The following is a 14,287-nucleotide window of genomic DNA, read 5'->3' on the forward strand; positions in this document are numbered from 1 at the left end:
AATTTTAATTTACCCTAAAAATATCAATCGGATCGAGTGATTACCGAGCAGGGGACACAGGGAGAAAGAAACTGGCCAGGGTTTGTACCCTGCAATCATTTTTCTAATTAATTAATGTTGTTGAAAGAGTAAGGCAACTGTCTGCAAAACATCTTTGCGAAAGGTTTTAAGTTTATAGATATGATTAGTGTTGTTATTAATAGATTAATATATGCTAAATATTACAAATTAAACATATTCTTATTTAAAAAAAACTCAATTTTTAGCAAAACCTTTTTAGATATGGTTTGAAGCAAATTAAATATAACAAAAAAACTTTTAAAACCTGTTATAGCATATTATGCAACAAGTGCGGTAAATGGCATTTGAGTCTTGCGTTTATTTGAAACGAGCGGAGCCAGTGCTTAATAAATGAGTGAGTTAAAAAGTTTACCAAAGTTGTTGGTTATTATACTTTTTCTACGACTGTTAGTTTTTAGATGAATTTTTGCAACACAACACGAATTCATTCACTGACATGACCGTCACAAGTGAGAATCGTCAAAATTCAAGCCGAAATGTCGAAAAGGCTCGGATCCGTGGGCCAATAAACTTACATGGTAAAGTGACGCTTTAAATTTAAATTTAAATCACGGTGAGATACGCTTTTTTTTTATTTGTAAAGATAATTGTAAATCAGGAAACAGATACTAGGCAGTGCTTTCTTGCATTTCCCTGCAATTTTTCTTCTGTCAAAATTATCTGAATGAAGTATATTTATTATTAGATTAGATATTAGAAATTCTAAATGGAACTTTTCTTTACTTGCCCCATGGCAAATAGCATTTATGGACTAATTGTTTTTTTGGATAACCTAGCTTTTTTAAATAGTAGAAACTCTTTTTAGAACCGGTAAGTATTTGGCAATATTTTGATCCCGAGATTTTATTCTTAATTTTGATTTAGTTGTTTCTTAATGTGACCTGATGTTATAACGGTTTTTCAAAATTTCCAAATGTTGCAAAAAAGTACTGCTTTTAATAAGTTATTTGTTCCCAAACGCCATTTGATAACTGACAAGTAAAAAAAAAAATTAGCAAAGAGCCACTTTATCGCTTCTTAACCGTGCACTTTAAAATGGTTTTGGTTGATTTAATTATAATTTATTTGAAAGATGCTGCCTCAAAAATATTTTATCATGAGAATACAAACTAAACAAAATTTTTATTCTTCACTTTAATTTCTGCATTTTTTGTATCATGTTTTTAGGTCTATTTAATGGCTAAAGGCTGATGTCTAACACGTTAAGACGATCTCGCGTGGTCGTAGAACGTTAAAACTTCTTTTTTTATTTTTGCTTAGAGAAACTCCTTTCCCTAATTGCAACAGTTATTGGTATAGTCGAGAATATTTTTAAAGCAACACTAAAGGTTTAGGGCCGAAGTTGCTCTGAAATTATATATATTAAAATAAATAAAAGAAAATTTATTTTAAATTTTTCTTTGGAATCGTTCTTCCTGCGCTTACAGGCACACTGTGTAGTATTGTTATAGTATTGTAATAACTTCATTAAAGGACTTTTCAGATTCAGAAATCCCCAAAAACATTTACAGTTCTCCGATGGATAAAATGCAGATGCTAGGTAGAAATCTTCTGTTTGCAGCAGATTGCTTGCGGGATTAACGCAGTTCTATATCAAATTCAATAATGCTAACAGTAGGGTTGTCAGATATACCACTTTTACATTACAGAATTTTGGCATTTTAAATGGAATTTTGGAGGTTTTTGAATACTTAGTGAAAGATTACCAGAATTATAAATATCATCGCGAACCCTGACAATATTGCTGTTATCATTTTTGAATTCTGCAAGTTCAAAAACACCCTGAATTTTTGGCAATTTTGGAGATATTTAAGCTTTTTGGTACTTTTTACTGGAAAGCGGTGTTGTCGTAGTTCAATAATTAATAGAAACAAAATTTTGAAATTATGAGGCCTTACTAAATTCGACATGCCCAATTTATTGCAATAAAAATAGATAAAGCATTTCATTTAAAATAACAAAATTTTGATCTATGACGTAAACGTGGCAAATCTGATAATATTGCTGTTAGTATTTTGGCATGTTCAAAATCCTTCAGGTATTGAATTTTATCGATCCAGTTTTTGTAGTTTTGAAGATATTTAAGCGTACCTGCACTTTTTTTTTCACTCAATCCGATATAACAATTTAATAAACTCGAGGCCTCGTGTAATTAAATTATTTATATTTTTTTTTAGTAGCTGCTCAACAAAGAGTCATATTCAAATAAATAATAATAATAAATTTAAGTTAAATTTTAAAGGCTTAAGCCTTGAACATGTTTTAAAAGTATTGTCTATCGAAAAATAAATGCTGAACAATATAAGTAGATATTTTTAATGGTATTAAAGAAATTAGCGACTTTCAATCGCAGCCTCTTCCATATCATTAACCGCTAGATTGAGTGAGTGGCTAATATATGGCACCGCTAGCTTTTAGATTATACTACTGCTTTTTGTCCGCTCATATAATATCTTGCAAATTTAAGCCCAAATCATTGAGTTCCTCAATTAAAATTTCCAGTGGACCTTAACTGCCATTAATGTTGACATTATTTTAATTCAATTTCTGTCAAAAACAAAACACCAAATATAAATATTATCAATACTGAACATATAAATTGAAGTAAAAATATTACCATTGCTTAATAGAAACTTTTTTTTCTCTGAATCGATTTTTTAAATAATTTCTAATATGAATATTCATTATGTTTTTTTTTTCTTTTTTCAGGTATAAAATAATCAGAGAATCAGATTAAACACGCAGAAAGGGAGTCAATATTTTCCATTCCAAAATACGCGTCGGTGTTTACGGGGAGTGTGTTTTGAAAAGAAATTGTCTGGTAGCATAAATCATTGCAGGAAGATAACAGAAAACAGATGTTTGTTCGGCCATGTGGTTCCGGTAAAAACAACTACCGCAGCCTGCTGACAAAAGTTTTGGAATCCAACACTGACATTAACAGTTGACTACGAGCGACAGATAATTGTTTTAAATACCGAATGTAAGACACAAAAGTACACTGTCCAATGCAAATGCGCAATTAAGTTTTTTTTTCTTATGAATCGAACGTCACTAAAACACGAATACGGAATACCTATAATTAATGGTTGATACGATCTATGGAATCCGCTTTAATTTTTTTTATTTACATTTAAATAGTGGTTGAAATATTCTTACCGAAATAAGAAGATCGAGTCGTGGAAAGACGACGGCACAATATATTCACGCCCGCGTTAAATCACATTGTCTCACGCGTGATAAATGTTCCGGGAACACGGAAACCATTTGACCGTTTTGCGCAAAAAAAAAATTATTTATTTTTATTTTTTGATAACGTCGACGGATCCTTAAAGGTGACTCTTAACAAATACCGGTGTTAGAAATCACTTGGCACTATCGCTGATTAGTTTAAATTTAACCAAAAATTAGCTGCGACATAGTCCGGGCCGAAATGTACACATTATACTATTTCTTATTACTTGGACAAAAAGTCATATCATTTTTTATTTTTAATTCAATTTTGATAATCTAATAATATAATGACTTACACATTCAGCACTTTGTCAAATACTGGCGTTTTCATCATTGAACAGTGTAGACCAAATAAGTTGTGCTCGAATTTTATGAAGTATCCTGCGGTTTGACAGGTAGAGGGCGTTTGTAAAACTGCCGCGTAACTTTTTTAATTTTTAAAGATTTTTTTAAATTGGGACACTTTCAAACTACACTAAAATTACACACTGTATATTTCTACATATTTGAAAGAGAAGAGAAATTACATTTTCAACGGTGTGGCATGCATTATAATTTGGGGAAATGTGTCTTTGACTCGAATTAATCAAATCTATTTTCTAACCAGGCCTTTGTTACTGTGTTACTGATTTTTCAAACAATGAATTTGGGAAAATGGAAATGTGGTCGTTTAAGATTTCCTGTCTCGAAAGAAATTACAACTAGAGAGTTGCTAGAAGCTTAGGCGATGAGCTTTCGAAAGTTTAAACGCCCTCATTAGTTACGCCAAAATTGGTAAAAAACTGTGTTTCATGCAAAGCTGTCGACAATTTGAACATTTGTTTTAAGTTCATTGTGAATCATTTGTCGTGTTCTAATTCTTCTTTTGTCATTATTACTTGTTTTTGCTAGACTGATATTACTGAAATTATATTGTGTGAGTATGCGAAAACTTTTAAGCAATTTGTCAATTTGGAACTATAAAAACCTAAATACTTTCATAAATATATAAAACATAATCGAGATCCGTAAGATCAAAATTATATTTAAATGTCTCTCTCACTTTCATAGTTAAATGAAGTCTCCAAAACCTCCGATTGAATTTAAAAAAAAGACTATTATATTTAAATAAGAAACCATAAAACAAGAAAATAACTAAAAGGATTTCTTAAATTTCTTCTTTTTCTCTAATTCTAAATACCGAAAAATCCCGGAGGGTTCGTAAACGGTATATAAGAAATGTTTCGATTAACCAGACTTCCAGATTAGTCTTTAAATTTGTACATACGAAACGTGGCTTAGCAGGATCGAAAGCTATATTATAGCATTACGCGGTTTGAATACATCCGACGACGTACTAAACTGGCACAGATAAACAAAACCCAACTATCGGGCGGGTGTTTACAGCATTAATTTTAAAATACGCGCGAAAATACCGAAAATTCTGTTGTCACAGTATAAAATGTCGTTAATCTGCGATTTGTTTGCTTATCACTTACGAAGGAAGTGTGAATTAATTGGGTATGCTTAACGAAAATTGCAAACTTTTCGGAGAAACGATAACGATTAATGCGGTTTTAACTCTTGGTTGCTGTTATTTCTAATTAATTATTAATAAAACATCAGGATCGGTTAGGATGAGGTTGGCGTTAAAGGACATGGATGTGGAACTACCTGTTTCTTCGGAGTCTGAGGGCCTTGTGTTAGAAGTGTTAGAGGCAAATATTTTATCTGGCAGACGGCCAGGAATCTCTTCAATCCTTTGTAAATTACCTAAACTCCGTATATCCAAACATCAATTTCAATATTTAATTAGAAAATAAACTTGGAAATAATAAAAACTTCATTCTATTTGTTTTTTTATTTAATAAAAACTAAATTTATAATAAATAAAAAAAGTGGTAATGTGATTAAAAGGGAATGATATAAAATTATAAATCATATTTGTCTTTGTTATTTCAGTGGAGTAGCCAAATTCTACACCTTCACGAAACTTAGATGGGTATTTTTACAATAATTATTGTTAAATTAATACCTTATAATAAATGTTTGTCCAATTATTATTATACATGGTGTTCATTAAGTACTTCTATAAACTTCAAAATGTTTAGTCGTTGATAAACGAGGTGTCCACAAAAACTATTCTAAACTAAACTAAATTATATTTTTGTTCAGTAACATGTCAATACTACCCAGTATTGACATGTACCCATACTACCCATATTGATGACGCGGAAGCTGAAATATTTGTAGTTTTTGGTTTAATTTCACAGAGGACGCCATATACGATGTTTGAATTTATTTAACGCTAACATATATGTCATTTTTGTCTAGGGAATCAATTCAAAAATTAGCTTCAAGTAAAAATTCAACCTTCAGTATTTACAAGTATATAATTCTTTAACAAGAATGTAAAAAGAAACATTTAAGTTAAAATGGCCCACAGTAGTCTAAAATGAATTACAACAGCTTATTTTACTATAGAAATAGGAAATTTATTGTTTAGGTTAAATTTCGAATAATCGTTTATTACAGTAGTTCAAATGTAATTTTGTCAATACTTCTAAGCAATCTAAGAAAATGAATTTATTTGGGAGCTATAAATTTTTGGCGAAGAAAATTATTAAGGAATTCCGATAACAACCTATATTTAGGTCCCTGATTTAGGAAATATGCTCTTTAAATTGGTAAAACTATTTAATAAGCAATTAATAAATAATAACAGTATCCACGATTACGCGCGATTATCATCAACACGATGCGACGACGACGGTCAGAACCTTGATCCAAAATCCAAAATAACAGTTCCTTAAAATCACTTCGACTGTAAGGCTTTAAATTTCTTCGCAGTTTCAACGATGCGGTCCAGTTCGCGTCCAAAATGTTTCGACTTTTATTAGTGTTTAGCGTTTTTCCAATTGTCTGCAGTCAACTTTATGGCAGCACTACCTACGAAAGCATCCAGGAAGACGCGAATTTCGAAGCATTTTACGACCTCCTAAGGCACAATGGCGAAGCGAAAAATAACTTATTAAATGACGAGATTACCATTTTCATACCGGTAAGTAGGGTATAACCTCTATACAAATAATTGAAAATCAAAATGAAAAAATATTTTTGTTTTGTTTTTTTGACCATTTTTGTTTTTTTTAACATTGTTCAGTTCCAAAAGAAACCCAATTTAATTGTCTGATATATTGCTTTTTGAAGCACATATGATACGATTGTTAAAGGAATTTACTGCACCTTGGTGTTGACCTTTTGCGAAAAATTGAACATCGTTGTGTATAGAAAAAGAATAACTATTTACATTATTTACCTCTCTATTTGATTCAGCAACGATATCTTTGTCTGTTAGTAACATATCAGTCTTCAATCCACCCCTGAGGCCCATGCTTATATATCATCCATTGGAATATCTGCGTCTAATAATTTCTTACCATAATTTGTTGTTGTTTGTTCTGTTGTTTATGTATATTTGCTTGTTCATCTTCTTCATCCATCTCCTGGATGGACAACTATGACTTTCTTATTAGATCCTATTCAAATTTGAATAATAGATCTTCTGGTAAATAAATTTAATTCTATCAATGTTTTTTGTACTGTCGATACGAATTTACACACACCACTTTCGTTAGCATTACAAACCAAATCGTGTTAAAATCCCATTTCTCTCATTTTTGAGTGTAGCTTTTCTTTAAATGGTTCCACTGGGTGAAAAAATTTCATTAACTGCTGATAAAAATAATGATATAATAATACAATAATACTGTTACAAAAGGTTGAAATATTTAAATTAATTTTGAAATACTAAATTGCCTGGATTTTATTTTTGCCCTTTCTTGAACTAACAAAGTCTTTTTTTCATTGCTGTATATACCCTTAAACACCTACCACTGCACTTGATGACGTAGAACCACGCAAAGACAGTTTGACGAGGGTAGGATTGTGACATGAGTGTCCGAAGTTAAGGGTGGCCGCATTGTAGAGGTTAGGGAGGGTCAGATGCAATACAATTGCGTATTCAAATATTGATTGATTATAAAATTCAATAAAACTAATTGGTAATAAAATGATTAGATTCATGTTTTTCCTAACAGAAAATCAATATTAGAAAACAATTTTTTTTTAAATGTATAATATTTACACGAAAATATTATTTTTGGGATTCAAAACATATCTATTTCTATGAGGTCGCGACCAACGGTTTGGCCATGTGCACCGAAATTCGCCATCTTTGCAATTACGATTTCGATAAGAACGAAATTTTATCTATTATCTGTATCTTTTAATCATAATCATTGTCGGAGCAGTTACAATTATTTCACAATATACTTTCTCCTTTTCCTTTACAAACTTACGAATAATTGTTCCAATCTATTTTATATAGACAAACGAAGCTTTCCAGCGATATGGACCGATCCTACATTCCGATTTGGCTTTTTATCATATGGCATCGGCAGCACGCGCCATAGAAGATCTGAAAAAGACTCGAAATATTTCCTGCATAAATCCCAAGTTTCCGCCCTTATGGATTTCCAGAAACGGCGACGACCTGTACGTCAATAACGCTGAGGTATTTTCACATAACTACTATCCGTCCAAAAGTAGGACAGGAGAAGGCGGTAAACCGCAGGTTAGTTTAACGGTAAACCAACTTTTCGACATATGTGAGGGTTGTTTCGGTAGTTACAAAGGCTAGAACATTCCGGTAAACTTGCTTAGTGTTCATAAAATTTGTTGCATAATAGATTATTATTTATATTATTCAATTAAAAAAATACATAAAGAACTATAAACCCAACAAATTGGAGCACATTGAGCAATCAACCAATAAATCTCGTTGGGATTTGAGTCCTGTAAAGTTTCACAAAGTAGTATTTGTTTGTAGTGCCTAAAGGTAACCCTAGAAATTCTTCTTCTTTTATCTCTTTGAAACTTGTTTTTATTGCCATATCTACCAAATCTTAGTAACTGATCTTGCTTCTCCTTCAGTAGGACGTCTAGTGCCATAGCCATATTTGCAGTAACGTAAGGCTCGGTAGTTTTTATACTCTACTCAGTTGCTTCGTCGCCAATGTGCATAGTTCTTGTCCACCAGATAACTGTTCCATCATTCGTGTTAGTGCTGCAAGGAGTTCTTTCCACACATTATTCGGTACATCCCTCGTTCAATTATTACCCTAAGTGTAGCCTTTAGAATTTATGAAGTGCTAGTAAGCCTCTGGCCAATTGTGGTCCTAGACACCTTGCTAACTTGGAATATTTAACCATTCTCCGTTTAGTTCTGGTGGTTTCAGCCCAGTAATAATAGCCTCTTGGCTTCTCTCTTTACTAATAAATTTGCTTTGTACCACAATCGTTAGATAATCTATATAATATAGTCATAAGAACGCTGGAAGGTTTATTTAAGTCTTCTAAAGCCGGATCTGTTGATTTCCTGATTGGTAACGCATCGACGATCACTTAGCGGGACAATTGGTAGTGAAATGCCTCTCACCTAGGCTTTCATCTACCCAGCAGCGTAACCAAAATGCGTAGTTTTCAAATGGTTATACTTTTGGCTATATATGTAGGATTCTCTCAAAGTGTCGTGGAATCGAATCCTCTGTATACCATAGCATTTTTGGATTCTCCTGTAAACACTAGTGTGTTTTAATAAAGTTTATGGCACCTAAACCTTAATGTAATATTTAAGTTATCACCATCTAATAAATATACTTAGCAAAGATGGACTACTTTTTCAAGTTAGATTTTTTTTGACTTTGCGCACTTTAGATCGTTTACCTCATAGACCGAGTGTTGGATCCATTGATTAGACTGCCTCATTTTAAACACACCGCATTCGATTTTATGGGTTCGTTCAGCAAATTTACATTAGGATCGACAAGAAAGTCCGTCCACAGTTTCTTGTACAAAGTACAAGAGAATAACGTTACCGACTTATACGAAGCACAAGGAGGAAACACATATTTCATTCCGGTGAGATCTAGTATCTGGCTATGCGAAAAAATATCACAGCAGCTTTTCTTTACAGATAGACGAGGGAATCGGTAGTAAACAGTTTCACGCAATAAACAGATACTCCATATACAGTCACATAATACCCAACGTTGTGCTTTTCACGAGACCGACCAAAAGGCAATTTAACTATGAGTCATTGGCGAATGATGATTTCGTATATACCGTATTATCGCTAGAAGACAATAGTAAGTAAGCCCTAGATACACGACACATGGGAAAAACTTCGGGGTTGTGACTCCTCATTCAAAATGAAAATGTATTTTGTTAGTCAAAACTCGCGTTAGAAATACAAAAATAAAATTATAAATAATAAAAACAACAAGAAATAATACATACACAATAATAAAAGAATAGAATTTTATGCATTTGTGGTACATGAAATTATTTTTCCGTGTCACTGCCTCAATTACGTTTACCAAGAATATTTGAATCTCCTTTCCGCGTTCTAAAAATGTGAAAAAATTGGCAGAAAACATATTTTTCTACACCCGTCTGTAAAATGTCTAATTACACACCGATCTAGGGTGCGGGAAGCGTCACGTTAGTTTCGTTTGCCACGGATCCGAGCTACTTCGGACATTTCCAGGATTTTACCGCACGGGTTTGGGAGCAATCGGATGTTTTAGGAGGTATTTCCCACGTCTTGAATTTTGACGTTTGTCAATTCTGAAGGTCATGTCAGTGAATGTATTTGTGTTGTTTAGCGAAAATGTACGCCAAAACTAACGGTCGTAGAAAAACTATAGTATGCAACACGTTCGGTAAACTTTTTAAGTCATTCGTTTATTAAACACTCGCTCCGCTAGTGTCAAATACACTCGTGAGTCAAATGCCGTTTACCGCACTTGTTGCATAATATACTATTTTCTACTCACTTCTTTAAAATGCCGACTTATACACCGATCTAGGGGTATGGGAGTAGTCACATGTTTTCGGCTTGAATATCAGTGAATGTAGTCACACGTTTGGTAAAGTTTTTAAGTCACCCGTTCATTGAGCACTCGCTTCGCTGCGCTCCGCTAGTGACAAACAAATTCGTGTCGTTTACCGCACTTCTTTTTCCGCTATATTTTTAACAAGATATCCCGTAATAAAAGAAACGTTTTTTTTTTGCACAGTCAATGACTAAAGAGCTGAATTGAAAAAAATTTCGGGAATTTTCAATTATCTCAATACTAGAAACTGGCGTAGTGAGAATCAGCATTTAATGTTTGAAAGGACTGACATATAGCTTATAGAATACTTAGAAATCCTTGAGGAAGTTATTGCGGAACTGCTGGAAAATATTCTATAAGCCTAATATAACGCAAGATAGTGCTCAATTCAAAGCTCTAAGCTTTTATGGGAATTAACTTTGCTCAAAGATGGATAAATACCAACAGACCTATTAAATCGCCACCGCGATCTCGCAATTATATTTACGGCGTCTTATACGAAATGAAGTATATCGAAATCTGCGATGAGACCTGTGAGTTTTTTTAACTTTATTCAAAAGATTATAAAAATGTTCCAATTTTGTATTGGAATAAATAATCGTCTATTTAAACATTACCTTTAAAAATTTGTTTCTTTCTTTTTTTTAATAATGTCGTTTTTTGTGTTATTTCAAACTTACTATTATTATAAAAACTTCGTTAGCAATATCTAACTTTCAATTGTTTCTTATTGTTATTGAAGGCTTTATTTTCACTTCACTTATTTGCTTGTTTCTGAGTAAAAGTCTTATATATTTTATATATTTATTTTATATATTTTATAAATATACAGAGTGTTCTGTTTGATAAAATAAAGTTTTTGACCTGGCACTGTATAACTAATTTGAAGAGTGGAATTGAGTTCTATGAGAAAAGTTATACAACGGACATATAAATATAACTTATTGGATAGTTGACATACGAGGGGGGCTGAAAATATAAAACTATGTAAAGAATAATGCAAAATGCCATTGGAGGTTAGGTCGTGCTTAATGTATAGGCAATATACTTTTTTTAAGAAGGAAAGCTCTACGTGAGAGGTAACACGATTCTGGGCAAGCCGAGCAACCCTCAAGGGGAATTTGTAGTAGAAATTTTACATCCCGACATTCCGGTCGCTAATGGAGTGGTTCACGTGATATCCCGACCCCTGGGGGTATTTCCACACTCGCTAAAACCATTCCCCTACGTATCGGTCTTGGAAAAAGTCGCATCCGATCCGAATTTGGACACTTTCTACCGGTTAGGAGAAAAATTTGGTAAGTTTCGCTAGGGGAGGGACGTCTTGTATTATTGCGGGACGCGTCGTAAATCCTAATAACAGTTTTACAGTAGATTGGTACACAAGAGTTCTCAAAATCCTAAACAAAAAATTGAACCTTGAAGGTGAATTTTAACTACGACTGCAGTAAATTTCTCGTTTTCCAGGATTTCACAGTATTTTCACGGCTCACGACTATTTTTTTACTTATTTCGTGCCCAGCGAATACGCGTGGAGGCAAATTCGAAAGAGCGACTTGCAATTGGTCGGGTCAGAGGTCGACTTGCTAAAGCGCCATCTGGTATTGTCGGAAACGCCGTTCTCTATGGAAAGATTGCTGGCGACGAGCAAAACCAGCAACGTAACGTACGTTCTACTCAAAGATATTAAATCACAGGACCAGCTATGTTCGCAGCAAACAAAACCAGAAGTTATATGGTTGGGTCTCTCCCATGATTTAATGTCTTTGGTTTTATTACAAGCGATTTCAGAAAAATGTAGAGTAATAAAAGTGAAAATTTCGAAGAGTTTCGCTCAATTTTGAAGTTGGGAATGTGAATGAATGATAAGTTCAAACATAGTGAACATAGTAATTATAAGGCAGCATAACAAGACACAAGATATTTAAAATGAAAAACTTTAAGCTACTTCAGAAAACTGGCGATAAGCAGTCCAGCTTAGCACTGTTTCGACTATATGGAATAATCAGACAAAAATCGCGTGAATTGCTTTCAGGTAAAAAAGTAAAGTAAAGTAAAGTAACATTTACATCAGTAATTAGATAATACATTCAAAGAGCTATCAAGTGCACATTGAATTTGACAGATTTGTGGGTGTATTTGTGCAGTCTAATACATCTTAACTTATTAGTTATGGCTAAGTTAATATTATGGCTTAAATTAAATTACGTGACAATTAATTAGGTAAAAATTAAGCTGTTAAAATTTCGGACGAAGGTGTTTTCCAAATGTTTTGAAAAGATGTATTAAGATTAGGGAAATTTTCATTTTTCAAAAATCTGAAAAAGTTAAAAAAATATATACTTGTTTGAGGATTATTTATGGAAATGGACATGGACAATCAGGGCCAGTGTAACAAATACATAGTAAATAGATTAAAAAATCAAAATATTTGTTACTATATCTATATTACTAGTTTTGTAAATAGTATTACAGTAGCTTGTTGAAGTTTCTTTGAAAAATTACACCTATATAAGTTTGTAATCAAAAATATATCCATTTTTAATATGTATTATAGCAAATAGATATTAGTGGTTTATATGCAAAATGCGTCATGCGTTCTTTAATACTAAATTTTTGGTATAAGTTCGTTGCCTCTATTTCTATTTTTCGTGATGGATGGTAATTGTGGGTCAAATGTAAGAAGGAGCATGTTCGATGTTGACACTAAAAACAATAACTCTTTAACGGACAGTTGCACCTAAATAAAATATGTTTTAAATCACAGATAATGAAAATTTCTAAATATATACGGAAAATTACGAATACGATATTTATCGATTTTTTATTAAGTCAACAGTAAATAAATACTGTTATAAGAAAAAGTGTTTTTTTATAAATAATATAACTATGGTTACCCATATTTGTAATCTCGGTTTCTAAACATACTGCAACACACACAAAATGTTACAAGTTGGGAAAAGATATCGAGCTATTAGATAATATAGCTGCATTTTACGGTAAAAATTAATGATAATTTTCTCCCTAAACAACTCCTTTTTCCAAGAACATCTAATGAGATCTAGCAGTTCTGTCACTTATCTAGTTTTCCCAGAACACTAGTATATTTTGAGAAAACACTTTCGTAAAAATGCTGCATCCAAACTAATGGACGACCTGTCAGCGGCGATGTTCGTTGTCGAATGCCGCAAGGTCATTATTTAAAAAATATATTTTTAAATCTCGCTCATGCGTATGCTGAATGGACCTTCTCAACATTTCTTTAATAGTTGCTTCATATTTATGTATCGCTGTATTATCGGCATTAAGCAGTGCCTCTAAATCTCTAATAGCTACATGGGAAAAAACTTTTAAAATAATAACTTATGCCTAGCGTTGGGCAGGTCATTATAGCAGGTAGCTAGGTATGTTTTTACAGCCAACTATTCAAAAGGTAATGTTAAAAATATTTTTATACGGTATTTTTAAATATTCTAAAATAATTATTGATTGCTATTTGTTAATAATAATTATAACGTGAAGAGGAGTGAACAGTGAAGAGTGAATTTTTTGTATAATGTTTAAAAAGAAAATAAGGATTCATAATTCTTTGTATTGGCGTTTTCGATGTTGGCGAATGGATAACAATAGGCAAAACCAATGAATTGACCAAATTGCCATAAAACCAATGCCAAACAATAACAGTTGAGGACCATGTAGTGTTTGAAGTTTTATTACTCCACGCCTTTCTGAAATATGCTATAGCTGTCGATTTTTTTTTTATATTATAACAAGTCGTGTTCTAGTGGCGTGTCACTTCAGACTGTGGGGGGTCTAATCAAACTACACATTCACCTCATAGACGGCACCTATTATATACAGTGGTACAACAAGTTGATAAGGGTGACGAGGCCCAACTACGAGTGTAGCGACGGGATCGTGCACGTTTTGGCTGGCCCGATCGCAACGTTTCAAAGGAACAGTTTTAATTTCCTAGCTCTCAATTAAAATGTTCACACAGATGCATTTGTTTTTTTTTGTTTCGTTTAATCGCC

At 32.8% G+C, this 14,287-nt stretch overlaps 2 protein-coding genes across 5 annotated transcripts in view; one reads left to right on the top strand and one right to left on the bottom strand.

The window, feature by feature from the left end:
- The window catches only part of LOC132705826 (TBC1 domain family member 1), a 75,884-nt gene that overhangs the window by 25,345 nt on the left and 36,252 nt on the right, over nt 1-14,287 (bottom strand). Inside the window, exon 1 of one of the 2 annotated variants that reach the window (XM_060676733.1) lies at nt 3,241-3,396. The exons of the other annotated variant lie outside the window; for it this stretch is intronic. The gene's annotated coding sequence lies outside the window, so the exon portion shown is untranslated. Of the gene's footprint in view, nt 1-3,240; nt 3,397-14,287 lie in introns of those variants that run through there. 2 annotated transcript variants of the gene reach the window in all.
- On the top strand, nt 6,037-14,249 carry LOC132705827 (fasciclin-1-like). 3 transcript variants are annotated; one of them, XM_060676735.1, is made up of 7 exons: nt 6,037-6,355; nt 7,685-7,930; nt 9,073-9,276; nt 9,332-9,503; nt 11,315-11,551; nt 11,721-11,919; nt 14,039-14,249. In XM_060676735.1, exons 1-7 carry the CDS (start codon nt 6,176-6,178, stop codon nt 14,238-14,240), a joined length of 1,440 nt encoding a protein of 479 aa, XP_060532718.1. In that variant the 5' UTR covers nt 6,037-6,175; the 3' UTR covers nt 14,241-14,249. The 3 variants fall into 3 exon arrangements, with proteins under 3 accessions (XP_060532718.1, XP_060532719.1, XP_060532717.1); XM_060676736.1 differs by having other exon boundaries at nt 7,685-7,870; nt 11,312-11,551; XM_060676734.1 differs by having other exon boundaries at nt 6,039-6,355; nt 11,312-11,551.

The sequence above is a fragment of the Cylas formicarius genome, unplaced genomic scaffold (assembly GCF_029955315.1).
Source record: "Cylas formicarius isolate icCylForm1 unplaced genomic scaffold, icCylForm1.1 PGA_scaffold_8__14_contigs__length_24414737, whole genome shotgun sequence".
Lineage (NCBI taxonomy): Eukaryota > Metazoa > Arthropoda > Insecta > Coleoptera > Brentidae > Cylas > Cylas formicarius.